Raw genomic sequence first — 18,644 nt, 5'->3', positions numbered from 1 at the left:
TGTGAAAACATGAGTTGTCCTTGATTTTTATAAACCCTGGAGAACCATTTATTGGGCATAAAATGCATTTAAAAGGAAAAACCCCATAACTATACATTTCAAATCAGTTAAATATTGCTGGCATTAACTATAGTTAGTCTTATGAATAATTTGGAAATCTCGTTTCTGTGGAAAGATTAAATCAAGGTTCAGAAATATCCCTGAGTCAATGATACTCATTGCAACCGCTGTCTGAAATCAGTACGTACTTTCCAAACTCTTCAGAGGACTAGTCCCTACTCCAAAGAATTCAAAGCCTGAGATGGAGAGAGAGAAATCCCTGAAAAAAAAAATTAGCCTCTCAGTGTTCTTCAGATACTGAGATTGGAATCGGTCAAGGCTGATGGCAGTCTACTAATGACTCTCTTATTCTTCAGGATTTAGTTAAGAATGAAGACCGCAACACAAATGAGATTGAGAGTGTAAAATATCTGAGATGAGGAATCAGCTCCCCACTGCCACATTTTCAGCCTGAGAAGTACATAGCTACAATTTGAGGCAGACTTTTCAGTTCTCCTTGTATAAGTGTAATAGTGGTTATTTTAAATGCATGCATCATACTGAAAGGATGGTGGAATGGATGCTTTCTAGTTCAAGGTCTGCTGCTGAAAACATTTTCTGCTTTATTAGCTGTATGCATGCTGCGATGTCTCATAGTACTCAGCAAGAGTACTCCTGGGTGCCAGGATTTGCAGGATTCAGGCCAGAACAGAATGTAAGATTAGGCTCTGAACCAGTACAAGTGGGCAAACTGCAGACGTGTAGAGGATAGCAAAGTGACACTAGTTGCTGCCTACTTACCACCTCCTGATGTCACTAGGAGTTCTTCCCTTCAGCCTGTTATTGCAACATGTAGGTCTAATAAATTACTAATAAATTACTTTTGTGCATCATACTCAACAGCCGGATCGCTTTAGCTCACTAAGAGTTAATATTTGTGCACCATTTTCTCTTTCATGGAGAAACTCTTTATCAGCCTGGCAACTTGTGAACTCCTAGCATTTGATCTGATGCAGACAGTGCTCCTGATGAAATCAATAGCAGTATTGATTGAGGAGCAACCTGAGGGACTGGGCCCTGGACTGGGCTAACACAGCTGAGAGATTAAGTCAGTGATTGAAATGCTTTCAGTAGAGTTAGAAGCTGTCCCTTAAGACAGGAGATTTTCTGCAGACTAGAGATTTTAGATGTCCTCATACGAACTCTGATATATAGACAACTCACCCCTAAATCAATCTTTTAACCCTACAGACATGGCTTTCAGAGTTCTCACCATGACTGAATTCCCAAGAAGGACCTGGAGGTGCTGCCTTTCATGCTTCCACAGTTGTGTTCTCCATTAGGTGAAACATTGGCTCCCTTCAGTACAGAATAGTGCAGCTTACTGGCTCCTTCCACAGTCTCCTTGGAGTGACTGGGAACAGCAGGACATCAAAGCTGCCCTGGGTTGTGCTACTAGAGCCATTACAACCCTTTGCTCTCCCGACTATGAGGAAAGACAGCTCTAATTGTGGCAGCTTTCCAAATCTTTTCAATGTCTGTGTGACACTTTCACTTTCTAGTCTTTCAGAAGCAGCCCTGAAAAAGAGCACTGTCAACCCAGAAAAAACAATGTGTTAATCTTCATGGGCATCCAAGGGGCAAAACAAACTTGGAGCACTTTAGTAGCTAGGCTTCATAACCTCTCTGCTTCATGCCAATGCGACCAACCCCTGGAGACCTCACAGAATCATTCCTCACCTTGGTTAACCAGCTTTATTACCTGCTTTATTTAGCAGCGTGACTGGGGTCAGTTACACTTACTAAAACTCCTGACCTTGGATAAGGCTTCACTGATCCCCCCCAGCAGGACAACATCCTTTTTCAGTACTGATAAAAGGCCTGATTATGTGCACTGTTACACAGTTTCCCACTGAGTTATTCTTGACTAATACCAGTGTTAGGAAAACATAGCAAAGATTTCTAAAATGTTACATGGGATATTATTTTGGGTTGTTGGGGCTTCTTTAATTGATACTAATTGATCAATACTTTTTCCATGGCACAGTGAGAATCAAAGCTAGAACTGTGTCTGCATCTGCTTATCAGTGCTGCTTTTGTAGTGGAAGACAGTATCATTTGTTGCAAAATGTGATATTTACAGGATAACTAAAGCTTTGTCTATGTGGGAAAATATAGAGGATTAAACAGACACATAAATTTAAGGTTGGGTGAAAATTTATGTAGACATTCTTCTTCTGGTCTACTAGAGGTTTGTCTGAGTTTGGCTTAAAGTGAAGGTCAAAAAGACATCATCTCTGCATATATTTCTACCCTGCAAAAAACCACTAACTTTTGTTTTCTCCATTTAGTGTGCCAAAATTTTGACCTGGTGTGTGGTCCACAGGAGGTTTTCTTAGGTAAGTGCTCAAAAAAACTTTCTTTTCCTCTCTGTTGGACCTTTCTTGCAGGTGATTCAGCTCAGCTACTGTGATAAGCCAGGATCAAATACCCATCTGAATCCAATTGTGCTACAAAAAGGGTTATTGTCTCCCAGTCTTTCCTCGTCTCCCAGTTGTTTGTTGGTGTCTCCCTGCCAGATATTATCACATCCTCAGATTGTTTGTAGAGATGTTCAGAAGAGGGCCCTTAAGTTGCTTCTGACAAAATCCTCTGGGTTAGCAAAGAGCTATTACTTAAGCCATCTTAAGTAAACCTGTCTTGTTTTGATTGATAGGGATTAGGAATGCTTAAAAGATCAGCTCTTAAGAGGCTATATGTCCTGCCTGCCTGCTCATCTGGTGGCAGGTAGCTGGAGACAGTAACCACCCATGAATTTGCAGAGAGCACATCTGCCTACCATCCCAGAGTAGCTCTTCAACCTCACTGACACCAGTGGTGGTGGGCTGGGCCTCCGGCATTCTGTTCCCCATTTAGCTGCTGGTCCACTATGTAATCTTGAGCACATCAACCATCTATGCCTCAGTTTGTGCATCAAGGCATAATCATCTTCACAGCAGGAGGACTGTGAGAGTTAATTGTGCAGTGATTTGATCCCCTTGGTGCTGAGTTACAGGCAACTGGTGCTACTTCTGCACTTCATAAGAATTAACTTTTTTTTTCTTTCTGATATCTTGAGTAAATGAAAAGCCAAAGTTGTGTTCACAATGGGAAACTATACTTCACTTTGAAGAATGTTGTTTATTCTGATGACTCACTATCAGGATTGTTGCTATGTGAAGTGGCCCAGCAAGGAATCCTCTTTCTCATCAGAACAAGCACACAATTCCCAGGAACAATGCATCAAACTATTCAGCTGTCCACATGGAGGGCTCAAATCTGCTGTCTGGGTGCCCCTGAAATTCAGTTCAACTTTGTATTGCTGGGTAAGGTTAGCATGAGTGCATTCTTACGTGCATTCAATTAAAACTCACATCAGCTTCTCAGAGATACCAACACAAGTAACACCGGAGTAAGCAATAGCAGCCCTGGCTCCTTATTTGGAATTGCTCTGACTTTATTTTTGGCCATAGGGTGATATTAGTTGTTACAATGCAGGGCAGGAAGGGAAGTGGTTGTTACCTGCTAGCTGTGTTGCTAAGCGCTAGTGTAGGCAAGACAAACTGTTGGTAGAACACCCTACATGTCAGTGAGAACAGCAGAAAGCAAGATTCCCCTTCCAACATTAGTAGAAATTAGGAACACCTTTTCTCCTCCTGAAGACAGGCAGATAAAGCCATGTTGTGTAATGTTATATGAACCTAAGCCCATAGCTCTGCAGTACAAAATACTTGTCAGCCATGCCAGCTTGAGGAGTTCTCATCCCTGGCTCATTCCACTGACAGAGCACAGTCCTTCAAGTGGTCATCTCTGTTGACAGCAAACCACAGTGCAGAGATAGTAATAAACAGTCAGGGGACATTCCACTCTTGAAGAAAACAGAGTATGTAACTATGCCTAAAAGTGTCTGCTAATGTGGTGCACAGCTGGGTTGCTCCCCAGTTTGGCTGATGTTCCTCCTTACACTAACCTGGCTTTGTAGAGCAGTATTGCATATATGTGGATATTTATAATCTGTAATATGGTCCAAGTAACTCTTCCAGTGGAATAGCTGGGGTAGCAGACTGCTGCTTATGTGGCTGGAAGAATCTAGAATTGAGCCCTTAAAATGAAAATTAACAACCATTCCTTGGTGGAGGGTCAGTGTGCAAAGTGAGTGGTTTTGCAATACTGCTATAGCCCAGGAGTTAAACATCTATTTTCAAGTAAGTATCCTTCCAGAAAATTCTCACTCTTCAAATTATTATAAGATGCTTTCAGCTGTCCCAAGATGATATGATGGCTGGTGAGAAAAGCAAATTAAACATGCTGAGTTTAAGCTGGTTTACTGCTTAACTGTATCCTCTACTGGGTTTACTGCAAAAGGGTTATTACCATCTTAAAGCTGGGAGCTCCTGTCTCCAAATCCCTGTAACATCATGCAAAAGTAAATGGGACAGTTAACTGACTGCCACCATCATAACTTACCCGCTGGAAGCTCACACAAGCTTCTGACAATAAAATCCTGCCTCTAGAAGGCACAAGACCAAATCCTGTCATCACCTGAGGCAAACACAGTTTGACCACAGCAGCTTTGGGTGGAGCTATGTCCACGCCACCAGACACAGCTAAGGGCCAGCCTTCACCTTTTCTGTATCCAAAGGGCATCTTACCCTCCTGGTGTCTGACTGAGCAGTCGCAGTGCAACAGCCCCTCTCATGATTGAAATCTTTAAGAGGAGACATGGAGATGATGGGGAAAGGGTGGAAGGTGGCATTTCTCAGAGATGTCTGACCCAATTAATTCCCCCAAGGGTGCGGTGGGGTTGCAGGAATATCTCCTGGCAGCCTCCTGCAAATGGGGGTCATCCACTCTGGTCCTCAGAGGCCATCTCTCTCTCCCTCGTCTCCACCATGCCAGGGAGCCTTTGGAGCAGTATTGCCAGACATCTGTTAGCTGCTGCTACCTCTGATCATTTCTCTGCTTGCCACGCAATAGGCCCCAGTAGCAGCTCACACTATCTCAAGAGACATTGGTTAACTGCTGTCTTTTCCTTTCTCTGTGGCTGTCTTCGTGGCCACTGTCATCTTTGCATGGGTTCCTCCGAGGGTTCCTCAGCAGGATGGAGCCAAGGGACAGGACCTGGGGAAGGGAGGTCAGTGCAACAAGCCTTGCCTCCTCCTACTCTTCTTCCAGTGTATAGTCCACGCTGCTTTTCTGTTTTTCTGACACATTTCTCCTTGCTCCCTGCAAAGGCTCATTTTCTCAGGCTGATTTCAGAAGCAGTAGGAGATGCCGATGTGAAGCCAGTGTTGTAAAAGCACACTGAAACCTAGCTTAGACTTGGAGCCCGGCCTAGCCAGATCAGCAATAAAATTTTCAAAAGAAAAGAGGAAAAAAGCTATTTCCCATCACAGGAGCAGTGGAGTGTTTTCCATGGGAACAATGATGTTCTGGTTAAGTTCTAAAAACTTTTCTAATTATTAGGCCAAACCAATGTGAAAGCTGATGTCAGCAGGAAGAGCTGATGGGAGGAATTATAATTGTGTCTGGGGCCATATGAAAGCATTATACCATGTCTTGCTCCAGACTTTGCATGAGTCATTTTCCTCCTGGTCAGGATTTTGTATTGAAGCGCAGACTGGCAGTTGTCTGGATCTTTCCCTGTGCCAAAACTGCTGTGAAGTTGGTTTTGTTTGTTTTTTTTCCAGTGCCACTGTGAGAATTACCATCAATAGAATTTCTTTGCTGTGGAGGGAGCATGAAGCAAGGCATCACACTGCGTGGGGCAATAATTGCAACGCTTGCTGCTGATTTATTGTCAGCAAGTTCTCTTGTGCAAAGAGTGCTTCCTTAGTTCCATCCATAAAACTCCACTGGTTTCAGGAGGAATTATGGCTGCTTGCCACTTCTGAGTATCTGCCTCTGAGTGCTTAGGTCTTTAATTGTATGTATATTTTCTGCAAAAGCCTATTTGCTGCAGAGACCTACCTTTAGACACCACAGTGCAGGACCCTTCCAATACTGTACTGTAGTTTCCATTTGTAAATCTGAGCTAACAGTTTTGCCCCTCCCTTGATCAGAAGGCACTTTTTTAAAAGCAGATCCACCAAATGATCTACCTCTTTCCTCCCCTTTCAGCTCATGCCAGCTCACCATGGCATCACTGGAGAAGTACCCACTCTTTTCACATAGCACTGGATTGGACTCCAGGATACTCTGAAGAGACAGAGTCACAAATTTATTGATGCTGTCTACAAGTGTAATGGGTTACAAGACCATGTAAATCTAAATTTAGTAAAAGTAACAAAGCAAGCAGTTATGTCATAGAAAATGGGCAAAGCCTGGAAGTTATCTGACAGTTGTGTCAAGCACTTCCTGCTAAATCACAGAGAAAAACCCATCAGCTACCTTGTGATCCATGTCATTCGTGTCCACATGATAAGCTAAGCCACCGCACTAGCATCAGCTGCATTCATTCACAGCCGTATCGTACTTGCTGAATCCTCGTGCAGTCTTTCCAGTGCATAATCTGGAAGGGTTTGTTATATGTGAAGCCTGCTTAAATGTTCATGCACTTAAAATATTCAAAGGCTTCTGTCACACTCACAAAGCAGTGGCAGAGCTCCCCTTCCTCAAACTTCTCCTAGGCTGCTCTGGGAGAGGCTTGACTTTTTAGCCACTGTGGGTGTTAAGTACGTGCCCTGAAGAGTCTGTGCTCACGCATGATATGAGGTCTTTATCACACTTGAGCACAGATTTTCCCAGACTCAGACACGTGGATACTCAGACCTTTTCAGTTTACACATGCAAGATTATGCACTTGCACAGATACCCCAGCTTTGTACAGGATTTTAAAGCACAATCGCTTTTTACTTAGTAGCAGAAAAATATACGTATCTACAAGAAAGAAAAAAACAAACCACACTAAGAAAATATCTATATTTCCTGCCTCTGTTTCTTTACCACCATGGGCATTACTCAGAGTCCGGTAAGTTGATCAGTTTTTCCTTGCAGTTCATCTTAGGACTTCTGAACCCTGCAGTCTTTTTCAGCTCTGCCTTTTGGCTGGTACCTCAGCTAAACCAGAACATGCATGCTGAAAAAGCATTTCTTTCTTCTGGTCCATTTCTGCGCCAGACCTTGTGTATTTTGCTGCACATGTGTTTCTATATCCCAAAGACTGCTATATCTTGATTTATGTATTTGTTTTTGATAATTTTCTCTGCTGCAAACAGCAGTCCTCTCCACAAGAGCTGAAAGAAGTGACTTTTCCTGCACCATCTTATCTTCTTTTGACAGTAACTTCTGAAACAGATAAGCCTCCTTCCATCAGTCCTTTGCCATTTTCTGCTGCAAATTCATAAAACTGGAATTAAAATTCATCCTGCTGTAGTATGTGGTGGTTTCTCTCTCGACAGTTTTCTGAGTGAGAGCAGCAAGTGTGAAGGTGTTGAAAAGCAGCCTGCAGTGCTGCATGTCAGCTCTAGCTCTCTAGCAGGAAACACTGCTGTAGCGAGATCAAAAACTGGTATTAGCATGGTGTTTGGGTCAGTGCTGCCTATTCTTTTTGTTCTGTTAGAGAACATGGTATTTTCTTGCTTCATCTGTAACACACTGACAGTGGTGACTGTCATTATTATTATTAAGGGGTGGTCTGTCATACTTTTCAGTAGAAAATTGGATTCTTGACAAAAGAGTTTTGCTTAAAGTTTGGTCTTTGGTGGGGAAATTTCACTTTTTTATTAAAATCATTCAAAGAATATATTTTTTGCCTGAAACTTTTAGAAAGTATTTCTTTAGTGCAATGTTGTTAATTTTTATGGGACACAGGGACAGATGTGTTTACATTTTCTGTCTGTTTTTATGGCTCACTATTATAGCATTGACTCTTGTGGTTCTTCAGAATACTGATCAAGTGCCAAAGAATGAACAGAGGGCCAGTATCTATTTCACAGTTTTATCAGGATAAATCCATGCAAGCGCCACTGAAAGCAAGGCAGTTTCTTTGTATATATGTCAGTCTATCCACAGGGCTTCTTGACTGGTTGAGCACTGGGGGCAGAGCTCCCTCATGGAGACATGGCTTATATTGGCAGAATAATAGTAATCTTTTGCCAATATACTTCAGGCTAGTTTCCCATACTGCATAAACTATGTCTGGAAGAAAACTAGTTTCTGCTGACACTGCTTTTGTCAGAAGAAGAAAAATATCCAGCCTCTGACCGAGACAGTCGTATGACCAGACACATTATGTACAGGCAAGGGCTCAGATGCAGTATCTGGCCCTCACTGCCACCTGGCTAGCCCTGCAAAGGGTTTTTGCTCTTGTGGCTCCCTTGTAATAAAACCAAATAACACCAGTTCCTACCACTTGGACAGTTGGGTCAAAATAACGGTGCAGGCAGATTTGGTAGGTAAAGCAAGATCCCCTACTAGTCTGTTATTTTCATGTGAATGGCTAGATTCATCACTGTGACCTGCCAGCAGAATAATGGTCTGTCTTCTTGGTGATAAGCCACAAAAGCCTGGAGGTGCTCCTGGCACCTTCTGAAGTGCAATCTAAGGTGCATGTCAGCACTGATTAAATGGAAGCTTTATAGAAGGCGGTTTGGGCCTTGATTATTTCAGAAGCACCAGTAGTCAGGGAACTGGATCACTTGAGCTGTCAGCTGGGTGATTTAGCACAACTCCTATAGGGAATAATGAAGGTTGTGATAAACTGCAGTGTAAGAAGGCGGTAAATAACTTTTATGGTAGAACTGTATTTGGAAACACTGAATAATGACAACTAGTGTCACAGATCTTATGGAAAGGTGCTTTCCAGAGTTATATATTTAAATGGACATAGTGAGTCTAAGCCGTTCTTTGGGAACTCAGTTGAAATCAATAGAATTACTTCAGGGTTGATTTAAGAAAAGAAAATGTCATCAGTAATGTTCCACTTTTATTGATAACATGAAACAATTAACTCCTTTGGAGAGGAGGAGTAAATGTGTTTATGCTAATGCTGATTTATTAGTTTATTATTTCTATAACACATAATAAGACTTCCAAACCATAGCATCCACTTGTTTTTTTTTTTATCTTGGCCTATTTATCAGTTCTTTTTATCATGAAGCCCACACAAATGAGGAGAGACATTTATTATGTTCTTTTTATTTCACAATGCATAATTCAAATCTGGAAATACTGTTTTCCAGAAGAAATATACATATATTTTTAACACTGTTCTCTAATTTCATTTTCTATAGGTTATTTTAAGAACTGGTCACATTTGTTCTTTATTTTTATTGTCTTTAAATTCAGAAAGCTCTCTAAATTAATGTCCAGTGGAAAATTAAACCTCATGTTCTAGTTGTAGACAGAATTAGATCAATAGATTTTTACTAAAAATTAAATATGAGATTCCTTTGATGCTTCATGAGCTGACCTTCTTTACTACTCCAGCAAAAATTTTCAGAGTAAATAACTCAAGTCACTCTAAAATACTATTTGCTTTTGGAGTGCTATACCATGGATACTGTACACTGGACAGGTGCTTGTATTGACTGTAATTAGAATTTGGTTTGATGACACTCAAAGTGTCCATATACATGGAAATAACTTCTCAAAAATCTCTCTGCACAAGTCACAGGGCTCTTTTCTCTGCTTCTCCACGCTTTGGGCACTTAGGGAGCATAGGAAGCCGACATCTTACTCTTTGGGGACCTGTACTAACTGGGGTGCAGGACTGCAACATGCTGATGGATGATGGAGGACCAGGCGCGTGCTAAGCCATCAGAGATGATCTTGTTCCAGTTACAGCTGGCGCCCAAGTTTGCTCTGACTTCAGAGAGTGGGCTCCTAAGCTGCACTGCAGGCAGTAGGAGCTCTGGATGTCTGAGGAAGGAAAAAGTGGCCATGACTAGTACCTGATCTCTGTGGCATTCATTTTGCCCATCAGCTATGTAAATCCTCTGCAGGCCTTGTTTTTCTGAGTCCTTGTTATTTAATGGAGTGAACTTGCTACCAGTGAGAGGTCTTGGTCTGACTGTGTTACATGCTGACATCCAGCCCACTGTGCATCTCTCAGATACTTTGGTGCATTTTCTGATGAGTTTTTGTCTCCCTTTACAGTGTGTATGGCCAGGCAGAGCACAGTGGGATGTGCTCCCATGTAAAAGGTGTTGGAGAATCTGGGGACTCCAAGAGCATGATAACACAAGTACAATTCTGGACAGGTCAGACAGAAGCTTTATTAACTATGATCATAGTAAGAGAACATTTGGACAGCATCTCCCCCTCTACTCCCCTGTTCTCTGCCAAGTGATTGCACAGACTCAGCCTATGCACTGTTTCAGAAAAAAAAATGCAAAGAAAACAATCACTTCAAAAAAAAAACTGGTATCCGTACCTGGGAGAGAGGGACACCTTAAATAGCTTGCTAACTGCCACAATTCTAAGAAGGAATCGAACAGTAAATAATGTGACCATATGGAGAGATGGTGCTTGGTGGAGCATATAGGAGTGGTACACCCAGTATTATCTTAGCTCAGAAGTGGGGAGTTGGGAACAATCACAGGCTGTTAGCTTTTAGTCAAAGAGAATGTTCTTTTAGTTAGGATACACTCACTAGCCAGACATCTCAAATCTTAAATATTAATAATTTTACCACCGCAGAGGTAATGTGGGGTGAGTGTTGTTTTTCTTAGGTTGCAATGAATCTGCAGCAAGTGTTGAAACTCCTTCACTGTACCCCCTGCAAGGAAGAGATTTTAAGATCAGTATTATTAGAAAAGTGTCAGAAAATGTGAATAGCAGCAGGGAGCTGTTATGGCTTATAAAGTGGCATAAGGAGAATCTGAGAGATGCCAGGAGGGTGGAAAATCAGTTAGTGCAATGTTTGTTCTCTGCCTTCTGGATTTCTGGAAGACAGCTGAAATTTGGGAACATGATGGTCAGCTCTGTGACCCCTCACTACAGCTCTGTGGTTTTGACTTACAAGTCCTAGGTAGCTTCTGGCTGACTAGAGTCAGTTACTATAAACTACAGTCAATAGCTATAAAAATGTTCTTTTCTGCAAATAGGCAGTATCACTCGATGGTATCCTAGGTGAACTTTTGTTTAAGACCAGTCAGGAATTCTTTGGTGAGCTTTTTTCTTTTGCTATTTTTCCTCTCAGAAAAAATCTATTTTGTCAAAATTCAAATGATTCATAAACCATGATCCTTTTTCCACCATTCTTCTAACTCAGCCAAGGCATGGAACTGCTTTTTCAGAATGTGCATGAAAGAATGTTTTGACATTTTTAACCTGAAATCTTTATATTTTTATTTCAACTGAAGTCACCTTCTACTTTGAAGTTTTAAGAAAATGGAGATGAGAAAATTTAAATGAAAAAATGAAAATAGAAACAAAATGTTTAAAAGAATGACAACAAAACACCCTGAGTGACCTAACCTGAATGTTTTGTTCAGCTTTCAGTTTTCAAAATTTCCAAGTTTTCCTTCTTCGACTGCTCACAGATGAAAAGCATTGACAAAGCAGGATTCTGTGATTAGTCCAGAGGTTCCTCCTGCCCTGCAACAGCATGTAAAATAGTGACATAGCAGAATAATCCCTGACGGAAAGGACTTACGCTGGGGTCCAGGATGTACTCTGATACTTCCAACAATTTTGTGAAGTAGCAAGTTTTCCCTACCTCTCTATTCCTGCCTCCCTTGAACTACTGAAATAATTCCTTTGGACGAAATTAGCAAAAGGCTTTTCTTAAGTGTATGAATGGATTAAGGTAGTACCATATGTAATGTATATAAGAATATAAGAGAACAAGAGCAGATTAGAAAATTGGCACTTGCAGTCCTACCATTCTTCATTCATCCATTCAGTTTAGTTGTTCCTTTCTAGAAATTGGCTGGTTTTACTCTCCTCTGCCTTGTTTTTCAGTAATGCTGCTGCTGTCTGTGGAGCCAGCCCCAAGCCTGACCAGCCATGAGTTTCTGAGACCCCTTCTCACTACTAAGCCAGGACACTGCCCTTGCTGGGCGAAGTGGCAGGTTTTGCTTCTACCTAGGTACAGAGCTGCAAAGTGGATGTACAATGTCCTGGCAAAAAGAAATGCTGCTCAAACCAGTGTGGGTATATTCCAGAAAACCTGTACACAGGTAAAGTAATGCAGTTAACCACTGCTCTGGGTTATACTGTCATTCTGTATCAAGACAAATTAGTGTACTCGGAAGCAATCAGAAGTAATTACTCTTTAAGCAACAATAGGCATCACTCTGTGGCTTCCATCTGACAGCTAAAGAATTTGGCTTCCTGTGAAAAACCCATACAGCTTAATCTTCCTGTGTCAGATCATATTTCCCTGTCTTCTCTTGGTAAATGTTTACATTGCTGCAGTAAAAAGGGCACTCCATGATCTTGGCTAAAAGGGGACTGTGTGTTTAGAGATAGTAATGGGATCCAGCATCTTTCAGCTGTCACTCTCAAGATATATGCAAAGAAGGTTTGCAGGTACAGAACAGCACCTCTGCAGGGGCTTGAGTTGTCCCATTCTCAGGAGTAAATCCCTGTTCCATGAAGTCAGTTCCTACTGTTACATGAGCTGACGCTGCAGCACAACAATGATAGGAAATGAAATTATAGGAAATGAGCACAGAGACCTGGCTGTTCTTTCACTCTTCAGGTAAGACACAATCCAACTGATTCATTTTAGGAGTGTAAATATATGCACTGAACCCTGCTCTTGCCACCCCTTCTGCTGCATTTTCATTCTCATCACCCACTTGTCATTTTTAGGTGTCATCTTAAAGATTGAACCCTTCCTAAAGACTCCAGTGGCATCTTTGAAATCTTACAGAAATCTGAAGTCACTGTGTGTGGAGTCAGCGACTGTGTTTTACATTCTCCAGGAGGAGCTGCAGGATCCATCTCAGTGAAGATGAAGCTGGAGAGTGGCAGACTGGGATCCTGGTGAGCTCCATACTTGTAGCTATTATAAAGTGTTCCTCTTTCTTAGGTAGTAAACTCGAGTCTAAATTTGGATCCTGGCAAATGCTGTCATCACTGATGCTGCCCTCAGAGGGTTGTTTCAAACTTTTGTAACTTATCTTTGTGGTAACTTGTGGGAAAAGAAGACTGACTACCAATAAAGTGAACTTGTGGTTAACTCAGTTAAGCAGTGTATAAGAAATCTGGATTCAATTTCTGTCTTTGTTTTGTATGTCCTATTCAACTGAATATACAGTCCATTCACCTCAGCTCTCCTTCCATCAGATATAACTAAGAACATTTCCATACCATCAGAAGATGATTTTGAGGATATATTCACTGGTGAGAGGTTGAAATATTCCATGTTATTCAGTGTTTGGAGGTAAAATAGAGACAGGCCAGTTAAATACTACTCTCTAATTGGCTTTTACTCAATCTGTAAGAGTTAACAGTGAGACAAGACTTTTAGGGCAGGACAGTCTCTTTCATCAGACCAAACTTTAGTTGACCTTCATTAGTCTTTTAAAAGACACTACAAGTCTTAGTAACCTTTGTCGTACTTGATTTCTTCATCAGGAGGGTGGTGTAGCCCTGGAACAGGTCACCCAAAGTGGCTGTAAAATCTCCATCTTTGGATAGTTTTAAGATGTCATCAGGCCAAGCCATGGTTGACCAGATCTGGTGTTGGCAGTAGTCCTGCTTTGAATGGGAGATTGGGCTGGGGATCTCCAGAGGGCCCCTCCAACCAGCATTTCTGTGATTCTATGATTCTAATTAGCTTTGTGCCAATGTTATTTTAGGAAATATCTGTACCTTTGTGCAGTGGAAGCAAACAAGATTAAGTGTTTATTATCCTTTATTACTAGTATTAAGTATTCTAACAAAGGCAAACTCTTGGGTAGCCTTGCTTTCTGGCTCTCTCCAAGCAAGATTAAGGATAGATATTAGATTAGATATATTATCCACTTTTCAAATGAATTTTTATATTATATCCATTGGTGATGTGCATTCCATGTCAATTTATTTGATAACACCATACTTATATCACTTCTGTATAATACTGACAGAAAATTGTCAAGCATTAACTTTACAAACATGTTGCAAAATACAGCCTAAGTATGTCAGTGTCTTATGAGGATACTTGAGGCTGAAATATCTCCCTTACCTACAGACTTTTCAAACTAACTTATATATGCTCTACAGAGTTAACAGCTGCTACCATTCCACTAATGGGAAGTCTTTTCTCTTCCTTATGTTAAAGATAAACCATTATTCACTTCTTTCTGTCTTATGTTCAAGGTCCAAATAGTCCTATCTCTGTAATGGAAACCAGCAGAACTTAATTAGTTCTCTCAAAACTCAGTGTGACTTGTGTATATGCTCCTCTAGCTATTAATGCTAAAAGCTCTCACATAAAGAACAAGAACTGCAGTGTAGTAATAACGAGATTCTCATTTTATATTTTAATGTTTACTACTTGTTACTATTTCACATATATGAACTGATATAAAAAGAGTACAAGGATGCACAATGTGATGAATTCTGCATGGTTCTATTTATGGGCTTTCAAATCCTGGGTTTGTCTGTGTAGGAAAATTATTGCATTTTTAGCTGTCATTTTGTCCTGATACATATATGAAAAAGTTATGAATGACATATGCCAGGAATAAGGGAAATGAAAGATACAGAAATTCAAGCCACTGAGTGGATGTTTGTTTGTCTTGGCTTATTCCTTCTGTCATCTTACAACTGCTATCTTACATCCATATTAAATACCTAAGTTCTCCATTCCTGCAGGTTTTGCCCTGAATAAAAATGTAATAACTGTAGTATTTCCTTTTATGTTCATCTGATAATTTAAATGTTCCTTTTAAGCACAAAGGTCTGACTTATTGCTCTCCACATGTACGCTGGGAGAAAGTGGAAGGAACCTCCCCATCCCTGGCTGTTCCTGCTGGGTACTGACTGGGTGCCTTCAGTCTTCCCTTTGAGTTGTCGCCTCCACAGGTTGGGAGAGAAGCAATGACATTACCATTTTGGCTGATTCTTTGGAAGCCTCAGAGCTGACTGTGTAACCTGCCATATCAGGAACTCCAGCACCATGGCTCCCAAGTGGAACTGGAGTTGATTGGTTTCATCTGTACTTCAGGTTGACAATGCACTGCCCATGGGACCATGCCACCTCCTATTCCCTCACCTACTAGAACTCATGAAATGTAGGGAAAAGTGCACACTCTGCTGTCCTGTGAAGTATCTAAAGGAGAGTGTTTTTCCTGGGTATGTAGATTCCCCAGGAGGGAGACACGACCATGAGAAAAGTCTGTCACAGGGCTGACCCAAGATTCAGCGAGGTGCAAGGCCACATGTGGGTAGTGCCACAAGAGGGCACGCCGTGGCTGGACTCTGAGACACAGTGGTCTCCATCTCATACAGCTGACTTTTGTGGAACTGAGGAGGACAGTATTTGCCTAAAAGGCAGAAGATCAAGCAGACGGTACCAAATCATAGTAGGCTCCATTCTTTTTCCACGGATTTTTTTTTTTAAAGGTGAACTTAATAGACTGATCTGTTTCAAGAAGTAAACAGCAGTGGAGGGTGCTGTGCCTGCTAGAGCTGCCTGCACTGGCTCTGGAACGATACCTGAACACAGAAACCCACATTACCCTTTCTGTTCTGTAGAGGTCCTTGCACTGTGCTTTATGCCATTATATCCAAAGAGCATGGATTCAGCAACATAGCTAACAGCTGTCTTGTGTCATTCGCTGTCTTGTTCTCTGTCTGGGCAGGGAGTAGTGCAGCTTGTTTCAGCAGGGAATGTCTGTCTAAGCATGTACTCTGCTCTGTGTTTATGTTGGTAAAGGAAAGATCAAAGCATGTTCTCGGAGTTAGAAATGGAGGCTGTGTGATTAGGGAACCCATCTCATTTCCAGTCACATGTGTATGTACATGTACTTACACATAAGTACCCCTACCCCTCATCACCGCTAGAACCCGGGGCAGGAGACAGTTCTCTGAAAAGCAAACTGTTCCTTTAGATGGCCATAAGGGGTCAGGGCCGCCTTTGAAGGGAAGCGGACTTAAGCTTATCTGTGACTAATTAGTTGTCTGCAAGGAGGAGACACCCAAGATCAGGTGATAATAGTGGCCCTGTCGAGTCAGGACAAAGCCCTGTCCATCCTGGTGTCCTGTCTCAGAGACTGCAGTATTGGAAGGATAAGAAAAGAGCATAAATGGGGGCACCCAGACAAGAGTCCTTTTTCTGATACGTCTTTCCAGCTTCTGGGGCTCTATATGGAAGCAATTCTGAGCTCCAGGCTGTATCTGAACTGCTGTATATAGTGGCTGATGGTGGATTCCCATGAATTTATCTGATTTTTTTGAACACACTCATTCCTGTGGACTCTACATCAGTGACCTCCACATTCAACTACCATTGTGTAAAAAGTATTTCCTTTTAGTTATAAGAAGCAAAGAGTAATTATTCCCTGTTTGCTTTCTCCATCCCACTCCATGTTAAATAGCTCAATCACCTCCAAGTTCAGCTGTCTGTTTGATAAGTGAGTGAGTTTTTGTCTATGAAGTCTCTTCAGCTATAAAAGCTATTTGGTACCTCTGATGTTCTCGCTGCCTCTCTTCACTCTACAGTACCTTTTTGAGATGGCGTGACCAGAATTGCATGCAGTGCTCAAGACATTGGCACACCAGGGATTGACAAAATTGCAGAATGATGTTTTCCATTTTGTTGTCTCTTCCTTTCCCATTTGTCCTTAGCATTGTGCGAGAGTTAACAAGCAGCTTTATTGTTAGAAAAGCCTACAGGGAGAGCCTTGCAGGCTCCTCCTGGAGGAAGGATGTGGATAACAGGACATGATTTATCTGTTTAATTTATGTTGGACTGTTTGATTTTGCAAAATTAACTTCCTCCCTGAAGAAAGATGTCAGATGAAATTTTCAGTTGAAAGGTGCAAGGGGAGAGTGAGAGATTAGTGTTCATAGCAGTGCAAAGCTGTGTGCTTTGATCCTTCTTCATGGTTGCTGCTCTGCTCCACTGTGTATCTTGCCTACAGGACAAAGTTTGGGGGCAGGACTGGAGAGACTGCCTTATCCAGAAACTGCCAACCAGATTGTTTCCCTTGGATCAGGCCCTATCTCAGCAGTTAAGTCCTTGGTTTTTCACATGCAAAAGAAGCACTTTTATTAAAAGAAACAAGATACTTCCCAGAGTCTGACAGCTTGCATTTTGAACTATCAACCCTAACAAGGGACCTTAAAACTGACCTCAAGATGTTAATTTAACCATTACAATTCCATTAGTCTAATTTGTCATGGAACATCTTTAACTAATTACCCACATTTGTAAGTTAGTCCACATGTCATGAGATAAGAAGTCAAGCATAGTCATAGGTCACTGCTCTGGGCTGCCATCACATAAGACAGACCCTAGATGAAAGGGAATTCGGAGTTGATAGGAGGAATCTAAATGACAGCTATTCAGTCAGTACAAGGCAGCCGTGGCTGTAATTTAAAATTGGACCATTGTTTTAGAAGTGCTGTTTTGGAAAAGATGGGGCATGCCCTCATTAGCAGAATAAGGTCTAAGCAGACTGAGCGTAATTGCATTCCCCATAAGCATTTGTCTTGAAGGTGGTAATTTGATAAATACAGGTCCCCACTAAAACCATTTACTAAATTTGGCAGACAATAGTATCAAATATTTATGACTGAATTTAGAACTGTCCCTTTTCTAAAAGACCTGATTATGTCCTCAATTTTACCTTAAAAAAAGCTCATTTGGGAACTGCTGTTGGTTTCCTCAAATGATAAATGGTGAAACAGAGGGAAAGACCAATTAGGAGTCTGATTAAAGGTTGCTCAAGCCTTTCACTGAGTAGTATGTTTGGATTCAGCTCCCTATTACTTGTTGGAAATCTGCCCATGAATTTATAGTGGGAGCTGCAACATGCTGCGTGCCACAAACACCTCTCTCTCTTAGATTTAGGCAACTATAAACTTCCCTTCATTTCTCTTGTTCCAGTGCCTGTGACATTCCCCTAGAGACTAGATGAGGTATGGAAGGATATGGTATGTGATTAATGCAGGAGGAAGCATTCAGAAAATTTACTCATTCTTTTTTCTGTTTCCTTCTTCACTGAGAGAGGAGGTACAAAGGGACGTGGCTGAGAGCGATTCCCCCCATCAATACACAGTGTCATCATCACACTTTTGGCTGCCGGTGCTGGGTGTGAGGGGTAATTAAATCCCCGCCGCCCCCCCAGCTCTCTGTCCCTCAGCTGATCCTTGCAGACAGCAAATGCAATTGAATTCTTCACTTCCGTCACTCATTTGATCAATACAAAGGGCCAGCAACTACACAGCTATACTGGTCAGGCCAGCCCTACCTTTGTATTCCTTAAGTATGGTCTTTGTACAAGCCATAAATCACAGCTACTCTAAATTATAGAGGCTGCCAACACATCAGAGGGCCGGAGCGGGAGCTCTCTGTGATCACAGCAGGGAGGGAAGGATAAGGAAGGCCCTGACCAAGCTGTCTTTACTGTAGTCAGGAGCTTTATTCATACAGCAAGGACGAGTGCAGGCCTGGGAGTCTCTGT

General features: G+C 41.7%; 1 protein-coding gene across 2 annotated transcripts in view; it reads left to right on the top strand.

Moving 5' to 3' along the window:
* Positions 1-18,644, top strand: part of RHBDD1 (rhomboid domain containing 1) — a 199,644-nt gene that overhangs the window by 162,940 nt on the left and 18,060 nt on the right. Inside the window, exons 7-10 of one of the 2 annotated variants that reach the window (XR_012661539.1) lie at positions 2,391-2,438; positions 11,986-12,203; positions 12,841-13,014; positions 14,908-17,272. Coding sequence is in view for 1 of the 2 variants with exons in the window: in XM_075099195.1 (XP_074955296.1) it covers positions 2,391-2,438; positions 11,986-12,203; positions 12,954-12,980 (293 nt within the window). In the remaining variant the exon portion in view is untranslated. Of the gene's footprint in view, positions 1-2,390; positions 2,439-11,985; positions 12,204-12,840; positions 13,015-14,907; positions 17,273-18,644 lie in introns of those variants that run through there. The other variant, XM_075099195.1, reaches the window with a different exon arrangement.

The sequence above is a fragment of the Phalacrocorax aristotelis genome, chromosome 7 (genome assembly GCF_949628215.1).
Source record: "Phalacrocorax aristotelis chromosome 7, bGulAri2.1, whole genome shotgun sequence".
Classification (NCBI taxonomy): Eukaryota; Metazoa; Chordata; class Aves; order Suliformes; family Phalacrocoracidae; genus Phalacrocorax; species Phalacrocorax aristotelis.
The sequence above is the reverse complement of the archived record's forward strand: the minus strand, read 5'-3'. Positions and strand labels throughout refer to the sequence as shown.